The 15,547-nt window shown below is 40.0% G+C and overlaps 1 protein-coding gene and 1 long non-coding RNA gene across 4 annotated transcripts in view; one reads left to right on the forward strand and one right to left on the reverse strand.

Annotated features, from left to right (window-relative positions):
* Positions 1 to 9,452, forward strand: part of SLC26A2 (solute carrier family 26 member 2) — a 35,236-nt gene extending 25,784 nt beyond the window's left edge. For 2 of the 3 annotated variants that reach the window (XM_043552988.1, XM_007057263.4), the window contains exon 3: positions 1,984 to 4,642. In XM_043552988.1, the coding sequence (XP_043408923.1) occupies positions 1,984 to 3,495 (1,512 nt within the window). In that variant the 3' untranslated portion in view covers positions 3,496 to 4,642. Of the gene's footprint in view, positions 1 to 1,983 lie in introns of all 3 variants that reach the window. The other variant, XR_006292728.1, reaches the window with a different exon arrangement.
* LOC122466843 lies at positions 378 to 13,848 on the reverse strand. Its single transcript, XR_006292732.1, has 3 exons — positions 13,838 to 13,848; positions 6,594 to 6,603; positions 378 to 510 (listed from the first exon to the last, which is right to left on the reverse strand). It is a non-coding gene; the product is annotated as an uncharacterized LOC122466843 (long non-coding RNA).
* Positions 13,849 to 15,547: the final 1,699 nt, after the last annotated feature.

Below are 15,547 nucleotides of genomic sequence, written 5' to 3' on the forward strand. Positions count from 1 at the left end.
TGGTGGTGGTGGGTTGGGTTTCTGTGAGGCAGTGGGGTTGTGGAGTTGTGGATTGCTGTTTGGTATTTGGCAAAACACACTCTCTAGCTTCTTTACATAAACAAGTCAAGTTACTTTACCTGATTTAGATGTTGTACATAGAACAGCAATTAGCTGTGTTTTGCCTGGGGTCTCTCTGGTTACCAGCCAATAGAACCTCACTTAAACTAAAATATTACTTATGTTATGTTTGCTTTTCAAAGCCCCAACCAAGAACAGGGTCCCTTTGTGCTAGGAACTACAGTAGAACCTCAGAGTTACGAACACCTCAGGAATGGAGGTTGTTCGTAACTCTGAACAAAACATTATTCTTTCTTTCAAAATTCTTTCAAATTGCTTTCAAAATTTTATAACTGAACATTGACTTAATACAGCTTTGAAACTGTACTATGCAGAAGAAAATGCTGCATTTAACCATCTTAATGTAAATGAAACGAGTACAGAAACAGTTTGTCAAATCTTTGTTTAAAACTTTCTCTTTATTTTTTAGTAGTTTACGTTTAAACTCAGTATTATATTGTATTTGCTTTTTTTTTTGTTTTGGTCTCTGCTGCTGCCGGATTGTGTACTTCCGGTTCCAAATGAGGTGTATGGTTGACTGATCAGTTTGTAACTCTGGTGTTTGCAACTCTGAGGTTCTATTGTATACAGACACATAGTAAAAGACAAGCTCTGCCCCAAGGTTGCTTGCAGTCTAAGTACACAAGAGAGATAAAGAGTGAGGGAGAGGAAGTATTGTTATCCTCATTTTATAGACAAGAAACTGAAGGAGGAGTCAAGTGACTTTTCCAGGGTTACACAGGGAGTCAGTGGTGGAGTCAGTGGTAGAGTCAGGAACTGAACTCAGCTCTCGAGTCCCAGTCCAGTGTCTAACCTCAAGACCATCCTTCTTCTCAGTAAATGTATGCAGTTCTTATGCGTTAGACCAGTTTTCAGCTATGCCTGTATTTTATTTGTGTTGCCACCGCTAGCTGATGACACGTGTGACCAAGTGGGACTAGTTTGTTTGAGCCAAGAGGTGTAAAAGTACCATAGCTGGCAGCTTGTGGGATCCTGGCATGGCAGTTTCTAAGATGACAGCAGGGAAAAGGCCAGTTTGGCCAGTGAAAAGGGCTTTTAGTGCAGGGTTCAAAGGGAGAAATAACTGAACTTGGTTGTAAGGGAGGCCTGTGTTTAACTTACAGAAAGTTAAATGGGGAAGCAGGGACACTTAGCCACTACCACTGTGGCTGTGTAAATACAGGGGACTGCAGGAATCTGTACATCTGTCCAGCCCTTTCCATCATGAGCAACTGTAGACAGCACTGAAGATTTAATTGGAACCAGAATTCATAAATATGAATAAAAAAATATACATTTAAAAATTTGCTTTTACTTGTGTAACCTGGGCATAGTGGGAGTTTCTGTACTCTTTTGCTGAATTAGACATGCCATGGGTTAGTTGTTAGTGAAAAGAGCAAGCTGGTATTTGACTGGGGTGATAACTTATTGCAGGCTACGAGGAGAAATGCAAGAGAGACTAGGGCATTGGTGCTGGGCTTCTGTAACGCCTAAAGGCAAGGGGATTTCAAAAATTTGGGGGAGAAGCAACAAAATTTACCAAAAATGTAAAAAAGCTTTTTTCCTGTGCTTCCCCTCTTATCCTTGCTGTAAGCTGTTACTGAGAGTTGAAAGAAACAATGAACAAAAATATAAAAATGAGTTAAAAAAACGAAGACTTGTCTGAAAGCCAATGCCTGATTAGCAATTATGCATCCCATTTAAGGCTGATGCATTTTGAGTGGGTAGGGATTCTGGCTTGCATTTCTCTTCACTCATCAGATGGTGCAATATCCTGCAAAGTGACATATTGTGCCGTATTACCTATGTTATCTAACTTTCCTGCTAAATTCCGTAATGCTAAGATTTGTACTCTAATCTGTTGTGTGTGGTTGATTCCTTTAGGTTGCTATGGGCTTCTTTCAGGTGGGCTTTGTCTCAGTGTACCTCTCTGATTCCTTACTCGGCGGATTTGTGACAGGTGCCTCCTTTACTATCCTAACGTCCCAAGTGAAGTATCTTCTGGGCCTGGACATTCCACGCAGCAATGGCACTGGCTCCCTCATAACCACTTGGATAAACATCTTCAAAAACATCCACAAGACCAACATCTGCGACCTCATCACCAGCTTCTTGTGTCTCCTTGTCCTTATCCCAACCAAAGAGCTGAATGATCACTTTAAATCCAGGCTCAAGGCCCCCATACCCATTGAACTGGTCGTGGTTGTGGCAGCTACGCTGGCATCTCATTTTGGGAAGCTGAAGGAGAATTATGGCTCCAGTGTTGCTGGACACATTCCAACTGGGTTCCTGCCACCCCAGCCACCCAAATGGGATCTGATTTCTAGTGTGGCGATGGATGCTGTTGCCATAGCCATTATTGGCTTCGCTATCACTGTGTCCCTCTCAGAGATGTTCGCCAAGAAGCATGGTTACACAGTTAAGGCCAATCAGGAAATGTACGCCATTGGCTTTTGCAACATTATTCCCTCTTTCTTCCACTGCTTCACAACTAGTGCAGCTCTTGCCAAGACTCTTGTCAAAGAGTCAACGGGCTGCAGAACTCAGATCTCCGGGGTGGTGACTGCATTGGTCCTCCTATTAGTTCTGCTTTTGATTGCACCTCTCTTCTACTCCCTTCAGAAATGTGTCCTAGGGGTCATAACCATTGTGAACCTCAGAGGAGCCCTGCAGAAGTTCAGGGATCTGCCCAAAATGTGGCATCTGAGCAAGGTGGACACAGTGATCTGGTTAGTCACGATGGTCGCTTCGGCACTGCTAAGTACTGAAATTGGCCTGCTGATTGGTGTCTGCTTCTCAATGCTGTGCGTCATTGTGAGGACTCAGAGACCAGAGGCACCATTGCTTGGCTGGGTGGTAGAGACTGAAATGTATGAATCCCTGTCTGCCTACAAAAACCTGAAGACTAAGCCAGGCATTGTGGTTTTCCGTTTCGAAGCACCTCTCTACTATATCAACAAAGAATGCTTTAAATCCATGCTGTATAAGCGGACTGGAGTCAACCCAGCCGGGGTGAATGCAGCCAAGAAAAGGGCAGCAAAGCGAATGCTTAAAGAGAAAATGGTGAATTCTGGTGGCAGCCAGGTGGATGTTGCAGTGCAGCTTGTCACTGAGCCATTGGTGTTTCACACCCTAGTGATTGACTGCTGCGCAATACAGTTCTTGGACACAGCCGGGATCCACACGCTTAAAGAGATCTGCAAAGATTATGGGGAGATAGGCATCCAAGTGCTGCTGGCCCAGTGCAATGCCTCTGTGAGGAGTTCCCTGCACCGGGGAGAATACTTTAAAAAAGAGGAACAGAACCTCCTCTTCCACAGTGTGCACCAGGCTGTGGACTTTGCATTGGCTGCACATAAGCAAAATGGGTGCTGGAAAGGTAACAACAATGGGTAGGATCAGGGGGGAAAATTGTGGATGTATATGTAATGTGCGTGCTCTCACACAGGTAAAAAGCACCAAAGTACAGGGGTATTGTTCAAAAACTGTAGTGTAGAGCACATAGTGTGCTTTAATCTTGCCCAACTGGATAGGGTGATTAGGTAAGTAGTGCTGAATATAGGCATCCTCAATGTGATCATGATTAACTTGGTAAACCAATGTTTTTCATGATCCTCCTGTGTATTCCTTGTTCGGCTCTCCATATCCTAATAATAACCCAACATTTAGATCTGCACCCCTGATGCCCTTATTACTGCCACCATCTTTCTGGATTGAACTTCCTTTGACAGCTGTCAGTACTTCCCCTTAGTGAATAGTTTGAGGCAACTACGCTTTTCCTCCCCAGTTCCCGGACTGGGCATGCTGCCTTCATATCACTCAGTCCTTGTGCTGACCAAGGAATGAGTGAGCGGGAACAGATACCCAGCTCTGTTGGGTTGTTCTCTGACATGACAGTGGAGAGAGTTTTCTGCTGGATGAGGACCTGGGCCTGACTTTCACAAAGAGTTACAATTTCACTCTGAGAAAAAGGAAGTGACAAGTAGATTCCTGGATGTATGTGACTTGTGCATGTTACATATGCAGCAGGTCAGGTACTGAAAGAACTTCAGGAATCGGAGTGATTTGAAATCAAGGCAACAAGTCTCAGAGCCCAGGTGTGCAGATTTGGGCTCACACTATGGTGCTAAAACCAGCAGTATAGATGTTCGAGTTTGGGCTGGAGCTCAGGCTCTGGAACCCCCTTGCCTCGGATTTCAGAGCCCAAGCTCCAGCCTGAGCTGGAACGTCTACATAGCTATTTTTAGTGTTTTAGCACAAGCCCAAGTCTATAGACTCAGGCTCTGAGACTTGCTGCCTTGATTTGTTTGAGTTCAGGCTGAGTGCATGACCCTGAGGGTGTGAGTTTTCATCCCTAATGGGAAAGCATTACAATTTATCTCACTGTCACATTCTATTGCTGTTATCAGAGGGATCTGCAGAGCATGTACTCTGTAGGTTCAGGTTTCAGAGTAACAGCCGTGTTAGTCTGTATTCGCAAAAAGAAAAGGAGTACTTGTGGCACCTTAGAGACTAACCAATTTATTTGAGCACAAGCTTTCGTGAGCTACAGCTCACTTCATCGGATGCAGTGGTCCGATGAAGTGAGCTGTAGCTCACGAAAGCTTATGCTCAAATAAATTGGTTAGTCTCTAAGGTGCCACAAGTTCTCCTTTTCTTTCTGTAGGTTCATACGCCTTTGATTACACCTCTGATTGCACAGAGTTTAAGCGTTTTCAGAAATACAACTTGATGCCTTTCTAGCTTGCATGGGTTGGGTATATATTATACAGGCAGTTCAGAATGAAATGCTTTTAATAAGTAACTCCTCATAACCACTTCTAATCAAAGATGCCTTGCCACCTACTCTCTGACCTTGCCACCTATTATTCTTACCTAGTAGATAAGGATTGGAGCAATGGTTTTCTTATTTACACACATGGTTGTATATTTGTTGGGAAAATTTGTCTTTTTATGTTGAGTTCCTTTGGACAATCTTGACAGATTTTTATTTAATGATTTTTAGAGTACAGTACCAGGAATGGATTATAGATTGGAAGCTGTAAGGCAGGCTAAGTGTAGCCAGACTCATGCTTGTATTTAATTATTTGCTTATATTCAGTTATTTGCCTAGCACTTAAGAGCAATAGCATGCTATACTACAGAATCATAGGAATTAGACCTAATCTATTATTTTCAGTAAAGGACTGCAGTCAATATTGTGTGTCATGCAGATTGAATCATATACGTTAGAAATTGAAAAGGTGGGTGAGGTAATATCTTTTATTGACCCAACTTCTATTGGTGAGAGACAAGCCACCCCAGCTTTTCTTTACCTTGTCTCTCTAATAGCCTGAGACCAAAATAGCTACCACAATATTGGAAGCAGAAACGAAGAAGGCCTTTTAAATTATCCATCCAATCCCTAATTTTGCAACTTTAATGAAAACTTCATGTACTGTTCAGTAGAAATGAGTAACTTGTCCTTCACACATGCAAAGTAACTGTGTTTATGTAACAGGGAAGGGTTAATACAAAAGAAATGGAAACCAGTTAACAGATCTTCAGCTGAGTTCTGTTTACACGCAGGATCGCCAACTCCAGACATTCAAAAATCGAGAGTCATGCCTTTAAAAAAAAAAAAAATCATGACATTGGCTTAAAAATTAGGAGGTTAAATAAAAATACATTTTGTCTTCTGGTTTCTGAGCTGCTAGTTTATACTTGGACCATATTTTCAAACTTTTCTCTGCAACCATGAGGGGTTGAAACTTCTTTTTTTTAACATGAAAGTGAGACGATCGTGTAATGACTTGACTCTAAGAGCAGGAGCTTTAAGAAAACACCAAATATCACAAGACTTGTGATAGACTCACAAAACTTGGCAATGCTGGAACTCAGAATCCTCAAATCTTCTGCAGTAGCATACAGGCATTTAGACAAGGTGTGAGCGGATGAGGATTTTTCAGGTTCCTGAGTTAAGAGCTTTAGAACTGTTTAAAGTTTTTTTTTAAAAAAAAATATTTTTTCACAGAAATGTACTTGATTGACCAGAACATAGAATGCTATAGGTAAGTTCAGGAATACATGAAACATTAGATTATAATTATTTTATAATGCTAAGAGTACAAAAATGCATTCCAAAATAAACTACACTAAGCAAGTTCCTTTTTTCAGAGGATTTAAGTAGAATACAATTTGTGATCTTCCCACAAAGTTTACAATCCTGCACAACTTTGAGAGAGGGAAATACAACCAAAATTCATCTGTTCTAAAGGCTTGAGCCTGTGGCTGTTTAGATAAGAAATTGCAATTGACTAGATCCTGCTGTCCCACCGTAGTTTCCATGGCCACGCTCTCCTCAAGTCAGTTTTTCATAAAGCTCCAGGAAAAACTTCCTTGGCAGTATAAAGCATCAGTTTTGCAACAAGAAACAGTAGGTCTTGTCTGAACATCAGTAGGAAAATGTTAAGCCTCCAGAGTGCTTAGTACCTAAGCGTGCTTCTATAACTCACAACATTTAGGCTAATGTCAAGAGACAACAATTTTATCGTATGCACAATGACACTTGAAGACTTGAGACTGACAGGACTATGTCTAAGTGTAAAAGCCTGTACATTCCAGCAGGGGGCTCTGCATGTTCACATATTGTAGGAAGAAAAAACCAGCATATATTGAGAAATGTAGAGGTTAAGCACTAGAGGAAGAACTAAGCATGAGAGTAAATGAAATGAATGAGCTGAGTATCAGCCAACGCAGTGTCTTGGCTGAATTGCTTTCATTATGATTGTTCACGGGACCATAAAGTGCGACTGGAACATTGATTTTATTCCTCCCCCTCCCCCCATTAAACTGTTAAACGTTAAACTGTTTTAGTTTTAAATACTGATTAGCAACATATTTCAGGAGAACAGACTGATATTGGAGAAACATTGTCCTTTGCTATACTTTCACTTCCTAGTAAGTGTGGGCTTCCCACAAAATTGCAGAACACTTGTTCAAAGCTGTTCCATATTCACTTTCATAACAGAACCATAAAAACCCTCAGGAAATACAGTTTAGAGCTGTTAATGCAGCGTGATTAAGACACAGAACTAATTTATGTTCAGCTAAAATGCATATTATTTGGACACAATAAGTGCTATTCTTCTACATGGACAACAATGGGTTTTTTCCTCTTGGTATACCCAAATACCATTAGAGACAAAACAAAAAACAACAGCTAAGCAGAAAAATACCCTTCTGAACAATTCTGTGTAATACAAAAGTGTCCTGAGTGCCATAGCTTATGTGCAGGTTGTATATTAATACACACAGCCCCACTCAGAGGTGTTCATAGATAAATGTCAAAAAAGGTAGAGAACTAGAACACTACAAATAATACCTTTAAATGTACATGGGCACTAAATAAAGATTAGAGTTTACCATTTCACATGTTATGTGAAACACAATTACCAGGGTATTTACTGTACTTGTTGCACTACTGATGAGGAAGAAGGTCTAATGCACTAAAGTCCAGTTATATATATATGTGTGTGTGTGTGTGTGTATATGTTGGACTTTTAGTACTTTAGTGATACATAAAAGAAAAGAGGAAATCATTTGAGTTAGCATATTGGAATGCATACTCCACTCCAGATTGTAGCAATAATTGTAAATAATACCTCCAGAACTCTGGGTCAGATCCTCATTTGGTGTGAATTGGCCTATATTCATTTGAACAGAGCAAGGCTGAGCTACACCCGCTGAGAATTTAGTACTCTGATACCAGAAATCCTTAATACAGCAATCATCAATATGAATGATGGATTATGAGATCATTAGCACATTAATTAATTTTAATGATATGGCATTATGGAAATTAATATTCACATAGTCTCAGTTATATACCTGCCAAGAGACTTAATCTCTGCTTTTACTTAGAGCTGCTATTTATAGCAGTTTCAATTACTCTTAATGTAGGTATTGCACTAATAAATGCTTTAGTTGTTTAAAATGTTTTGAAACTCAAACAGTCTACTTATTAATAAAATCTACTCATTAATAACAAAGACAAATGTACTGCAGTGAGTTACATGGCACTAATTTTAATCCTGGATTTATGGCCACATCGTTAACCCTGGTCTTGTGCTTTGTAATGACCCCCAGTGGAATAATTTCCCTGTAAATCACTGCAGCTCCGTCCATTTTTTTTTCTAATTCATTGCAAGATGTGGGCCGTAAGCCATTCTGGCATTTGTTTCCCATCTTTTATTGTAAAAAGACATAGCATATGACTGACTGTGAATAGGAGACCCATTGTCTTTGGAGATATGGCTTTTACCTTGTTTGCCAGAAGCTGGCACTTGATAATGACCTGTTCTGTTCATTCCCTCTGGGGCACCTGGCATTTGCCACTGTTGGTAGACAGGATACTGGGCTAGATGGACCTTTGGTCTGACCCATTATGGCCATTCTTACATTCTTATTTTCAATGCTAAATCTTTTGATACTGTGATCCAAAGCAGCCAGATGAAGAGTTTAAAAGAAGAAATGAATGACACCTGAAGAAAAGGGGGAGGAAATTATTGGGTGTTTGGGAGTTCAAAGCTCTAAACATACCATTATTCATAATTTCTCCCTATCTTTAGATCAGAGGGAACGCTTTGTACCCTCACACGGCAGCATAAGGATTTGAGAAATTTTGTAGACTATCACAAATAATATGTTACCCAGGAAAATCAGATCATAAGTGTCTTTATTATGGGGGCTATTATGAAATTGGCTTCTCCATGTGTGCATAGCGCTGTGCCTTATTTCACAGTCAGTGTAGGAACAATGCAGGGTCCCGAGTAGTTGCTGTGGGTCACTGTGTCTCATTACATACGTGCTATGTACAGTAGGGTTTGTTTGTTTTCAGGCTTATTTATTTGTGTATAATTCTGTATCCTCAACTCTACCAGCCTAGACTGCTGGGCTTTCATTTCTCCTGCACTCTCTGTCAGGTTTCAGCAACTAATGGAAAGTTATACTCCAAGCCTTCCAAAGCGTCCAGTGGTGCCTCCATATCTACTTGTTGCTGCTGTCTGAGTTACTAACAAACCGTTTAAAACTCATCATATGACGCTGGTGAGTCTAACATGCTCAATCAAGACATCACAGGTGGCAAGGTACCTCTAAAAGGGTTTGGAACCCAAGGACTATGATTCAGTAAAAATCCTTTTGCCTTTCACTTGTGCTGAACTCCACTGTGAATTCTGGTTGCCTTGGATCCTAGATCTCCATTGTTTTTAGTGCTAGAAAAAGACCATAGAAATTTAAAGCAAGAAAAGATCCCTTAGGTCAGGGGTAGTCAATTATTTTTTGTCAAGGTATAGTCGAGGTCCAGACTCCAAGAAAATAATTAGAATAAATAAATAAATAACACTAAGTAAAAAGATTTTGGGGTCTGTTCAAGAGCGTCTGGTGGTCTGGATTTGGCCTGTGGTCCACCTACTGACTACCCCTGCATTAGGTCATCGAGTGAATCCTCTCAGGCAATGTAGGCTTGTTCCTTTCAATGCATTTCCTAGAGCTTTTTTCTCTCTGCTTTTGGAGAGGCAATGAAATGATGACGAAGGCCAGGTCTACTCTAAAAAGTTAGGTCGACTCAGCTCAGAAGTTTGAAAAATCCACATCCCTGAGTGACATAGTCAAGCTGAGCGAATCCCCCGTGTAGACAGCGCTAGCTACTGCCTCTTTGGGAGGTGGATTAACTACTGTGGGAGAACCTGCACTTAAAAGGTTTTACTGGCATATCTATGTGAGGTATCATGAGGGGGGTCATTTTCTTATACTGATCTAGTTATGCCCTACTGTAGACACAGATATTCTGGTGTAAGGCCCTTTTATATCAGTATAGAATATGCTATACTGGTATAAATGCTTTTATAATGGTATACTTGAATCCACACTAGGGGAGTTTTGCCACCTTCAATACATTGGCATAGTTAAAGTAGCAAAACTTTAAAGTGTAGACAAGGCATTATGCATGTGCTTTACTTTATACACTGTGAACAGTTCTCTGTTCCAATCAAACTCCAGCCTGAGCAGGAAACTAATTTTTTGACTCTGTTATACTTTTGATGCCATTAAATAATAGAAAACTGGGCCTGGAGTCAGGTAAAATAACTGCTCTTTAAAACAAAGATATACTGTTTAATGACATGATGTGGTTAGTATCTTTGCACTTCATATTCTATAGATAATGTCAGACAGATGCCTGCCTCTCTAAACTGGGGGTATATAAAATGTTAGTGCATTTAAGAGGCTTGTATTAAGTAGATTTACTGCCAAAATTATCTCTCTCTTTTTTTTAATTAGCTAACTCCTAGCTTTAGGAAGAAAAACTTCTATGGGGGGAATATGGGCTGGGAAATGGTCAAAGGTAGCTAAAGCTTCATTGTGGAGACTGAAAGGCTTACCAGCTTCTTGGTTCATTGGACTCATCTTTTGGAATTTTGTATCACACAACAAATCAAAGCCACGTTTTCCTAAGTGGAAATGACAAGGTTTATCACTACCCTTTTCAAATTTTGGGATAAATTTAAGTAAACAAAACCTCAAGTAGCCAAATATTTCTCATTAGGAAGTAGATCTTCCCACTTTACAAAAATGTTTTATGTTTAACAAAAAGGTTTTGAACTGTACTGAACTATGAACCAAATAGCTTTTTTTTTTTTTACCATGAACTATTTGCAAAATGGATGTTTTGATACTGACCTGATGATCTACAACATTTACCAGAAATCAAGGTTAGAAGAATTTAGATAGCTGGGGAGAGCCATTAAGTGATCTAGTCTGACTGCATTCTGCACATGTAACTTGTTAACATAAACTATGCCTCAAAAGAGAGAAGAGACCTGGTGTTTGAACATCTTTCTTTTCACCAAAAAGCTGTACTAATTTACCAATTTGTATAGCAGTTTGTATACGGCGGGTTGTACTTCGTCAGTCTCTCTATTTTGCCTTACTATAGAAAAAATGTTTGTGTTGGTTTGTAGAGTGTCAAACTCTTTCTATTATCTCCAGCTGTTAAACAGTACTGATAATATTGTTTTAATGCCAATGTGCCTTATGAAAGAGTGGCTGTGGAGAAACCATGAACACAAGAATTGTATCCGGTTTAGTAAACTTTTTTGTCCACATTTAAAAAGAGGATGTTTATAATTTTTCTGTTCTTGATGTTTAAGCTCTTTTCATCTGGGTATTAAGCAAGTACAGATACAAATGTTACATGAAGCACTGGTCCCTTATTCTTTAGACAACAATTTCCACCCAAACAGATTTGTCAGCGATGACATGTGCAGCTAATTTTTTCCTAAATTATTTAAAAATTTAGTAACAAAGTAACATTTTCATACTCAGACTGTAACAGCATAATCACCTATGTTTAATTGTATATATACACATGTACACACAGTTCGATTTGAACATGAATCATGTCATACCAATAAAATAAAAACCAGCAGGATCTTATTAAAGGGACAAGGCAAAATGCCACATTTATTGTAAGTATAATAAAAAGAAATATAAAACTCACACTGTCGTATTGTTACTTATTCCTTACTTAACTCTCTCTCTCTATATATATATATAATATATATATTTTTTCATTCATTCATTCATTCATTCATTCATACCAGTTCTGCATAGGGGTTATAGTTACCAGCCTAGAAGTTGCTCGTGACAGAGTACTGGCCAGGTAACCTGTACACGAGCGTGGAGCCGAGTCCATGTCAGATGCGCATCCGATGCTCCTGAAGGGTAGTGGCAGAACTGGAGACTCTAAAGTTCTCAGTCCTTAGTGTCCATTTTTATAGGAATTTCTTCCTATGCCAGTCCATGGAATTTGCTTTGTCATATTGTTAGTCATGACTGCTCCAGGATGGCTGTCAGGTCTCATCAGCTTTCTTCATCCTTTGAATTGGTCGGGTGGATCCCAGTTTGCCCTCCGGTGGGGTTCTCTGGTTGTCTCCACCTGGCGTCTTCTTCGGCCAATTGATGTTAAATTCCTAGTCTGGCACTTCCCTGAGTATTCAAAACCCACGATTCATTCACATACATTCCTTACTTTAAAAAAACACATTTCTCATTTCACCAAGTATTGTTATTTTATTTGAGACTCCCTGTCTCTTAACATTCCTTCGGTATTGACTTTCTTTTATCATACAAAGGTGTTATTTATTTGAGACTCCCCGTTTTTTAACATTCCTGATCCAAACTATAGAGGGTGGGAGTCTCTATGTGACATTTCTATGAGCGCCGCTCCAATTCGCAGCTCTTCACGGGTGTTACAAAAAAGCATGTCAATCTCCATCACAAAGTATCTGTTTGCAAAGTAGAGCCAATTGAACATAAAGTGAAGTTAGTTAAAAAGCATTTCAGTCTCCATCACAAAGTATCCGTTTGCAAAGTAAAGCCAATTGAACATAACCATTTGAGAAAGTAACGTTAATTGATTGGTTTACATTTATAAGCATCAATCTCAATTACAATCAATGGAAAGCGTCAATACAGAGAAAGCTGAATCAATTAAGCCGTTTAGTTTTACAAGCGTCAATCTTAATAACAAGTGAGAAAGTATCAATTCAGAGTCAATTTGAGCGGTTTAGTTTTACAAGCGTCAATCTTAATAACAAGTGAGAAAGTATCAATTTAGAGTCAATATGAGCGGTTTTAGTTTTACAAGCGTCCATCTTAATAACAAGTGAGAGAAAGTATCAATTTAGAGAAAGCAGAGCCAATTGAGCGGTTTGCAAGGTACGGTTTGCAAGCTTTAATACAGAATTGTAAATCAATATTGCAGATTTACAATTACATCAAATAGAAGAATTATAAATGCAGATTTACAAATATTATAAATCAATATTGCAGGTTTACAATTTATTATGAACAGAATCACAAATATTAAGAATATGCCTACAATCACAGTGTATTAGAAAGAGCTCATTGAAGGTGACTGGCTAATGCTGCATGGATAGAAGCAAGCTTTCCCCTCAGTCCAGCCTTCAGTGCTCCATGTTGCAATGCCACTATGCATCTCCTCTGCAGATATGGTCATTTATGACACATTGGGTGGTTGTTTTGCCAGGCTCAGATCTCCAGATTGGACCATAATTCACTGCAAGAGATGAGTGAGAAGTCGTCTTAGCATATGTGCAAGGTGCCTCAGGTGCATTCATCACCCAATTTGGTCCACTGGTTGGATCATTAGCTTCCCCAGCCTAGGCTGGGTACTTTCGGGGAGTGGGACGTGAATGCTGATCCATGCCCCCTGAGGAGTGAGTGGAATAGTGTTATCCAAATTTCTGAATACTAACGTATACTCACTTATAGGGTATAGTGCTTTTTAATTCTCACAATGTTACTGTGATGTAATTGGTATCCCGGGGTCTGTCTACCTTGCAAAACCCACCTTGGCTGGCCCGCGTCAGCTGGCTTGGGCTGTGGGGCTATAAAATTGCAGTGCTGGCTGGAGTTTTATAGACTTGCAGTCTGACCCCTGTGAGCACTAGTGACTAGTCAGCTGACACAGGCCAGCCAATGGTGTTTTACTGCCGTGTAGACATAGCCCCTGTTTTACAAATGGGGAAACTGAGACAGAGGGGATTAAGCAATTTGTTCAGTGACACTCCCAACTCTGTATATATTCCAAGTATATTTTCTGTAAGCATTGTCTATAGAACCACACCTTATAGTTACACACATTAACAGAGTATTTGACCTTAACTGACACAACCTTTACCTTAAAATGCCTGGCTAGGAACTAATCATATGAGGGGCATTTTTTGCTGAAAATTTTTTGAATGAAAATTTTTTACCCGGAGCTAATGCGGAGATCTCCTGGGTACGTAATTAACTAAGTGACCTCCTGCTTCAAACATTTTTTTTTTTTTAACTTTTTTATTCCCCAAGAACTTTGCAAATTTTTGGTTTTGGGTCAACCTGAAATATTTTTTTCCTTGATTTTCTTGGAATTGCCAGTGAGCTGAAAAAAATATCAGTAATAGGCACAGTGCTACTCACCATGGCTTTTTCCTGGTGTAGTTTTGGTATCATAAGTAAACTATCATGAGACTGAAATAGACTGGTATTGGCTCTCTACTGAACATACATTTTAAGGTATGTCTATACTTCAAACTGGGGGTTTGAGTCCCAGCTTGAGGAGACATACCCACACTAGCTCTGATTAAGCTAACGTGCTAAAAATAGCGTATAGCCTCAGGGGCATGAGCAGCAGGAGGGGCTAACTGCTCCAAGTATGTGCCTAGCATCGCGGATGCATACGTACTCAGGGTGGCTAGACCCTCGCGCCAGTGCAGCTCCACTATTTTTAGCATGGTAGCTGAATCAGAGCTATTGTAGGTGTATCTCCTCTAGCTGGGAATTATACCCCCAGCCTGAAGTGTAGCTATATCCTGAGACATGCACCGTACGACTGCATTTTAACTGCAATGACTGCTTGTCATTTTGGTGTTACAGCCTCACAAACTAGAACAAAAACAAAAAATTTAGAAAACTCAGTCTTATCCATTTGTTTTAAAAACAGTGGACCCAAGTATCTCAACCAAGACAACTCCATCTATCAAACAGGCAATATCCTGTCTTCTCTTGCATTGGTCAAGTTGGTACTGGCCGCTTCTCCACTCAAAAGTGTCCCAGAATGGGGAATTGAATGAGTTTATGGTGTCAATAGAGAACAACTTTAAAAGATGGATCTGAAAATAAACATGTCATTTGAACCGGCCAATTTTGGTGACCTTTCCTCGGGTTGTGTTTACCGTCTCGGTCAGCTGAGTACCCCTAAGTCACATGATGTTTTGTTGTGGGTTTCTTTTTTAAGTTCTTTTATTGCTCTTGTCATAGAGCCAATGAAACAGGGATTCAGTCTCTACATCTCTTGAGCTCTTCATCTACCTGCTTCCCTGGAGCCTAAGACAGAGATGTACATGTGTGAACACTTTGAGCTAGCTCCTTAGTAGGTATGAATTATCATAGCTCCATTGGCCCTTTATCTGTGGAATAAAACCACTTGCTGTTCAGGGGGAAACTGCTTGCAATTACTGCTGGATTCCAAACCTGCCATTTACAGGGGGAAGGGGTTAGGACCAGCTTGTGATCCTTTTTGTTTTCTATTTACTTCAGAGTTGGAGGGGAAGGAAGGGGCTGGGGAAGCTTTTGCTGGTGGGAGAAATTCACCAGCCTGCACCTTTCACTTCTTACATAATAAGAAACCATTATTTATTTCATACACAGTCATCTTTATGGAACAATGTTAATAAGCCCATTGATGGGGCACCGGGACACATGACAAATTAAAAAACAAACATTAAATTAAGCCACCCACAACCAAGAATGCAAAAAGGCCCCCTCCCTAAAGTGTCCAATTCAACATAAACAAAACCTCTCCGGAGAGGAACGACAGTCAAACCAGTGATTGGCCAAAAAA

The sequence above is a fragment of the Chelonia mydas genome, chromosome 8 (assembly GCF_015237465.2).
Source record: "Chelonia mydas isolate rCheMyd1 chromosome 8, rCheMyd1.pri.v2, whole genome shotgun sequence".
In the NCBI taxonomy this organism is placed as follows: Eukaryota; Metazoa; Chordata; order Testudines; family Cheloniidae; genus Chelonia; species Chelonia mydas.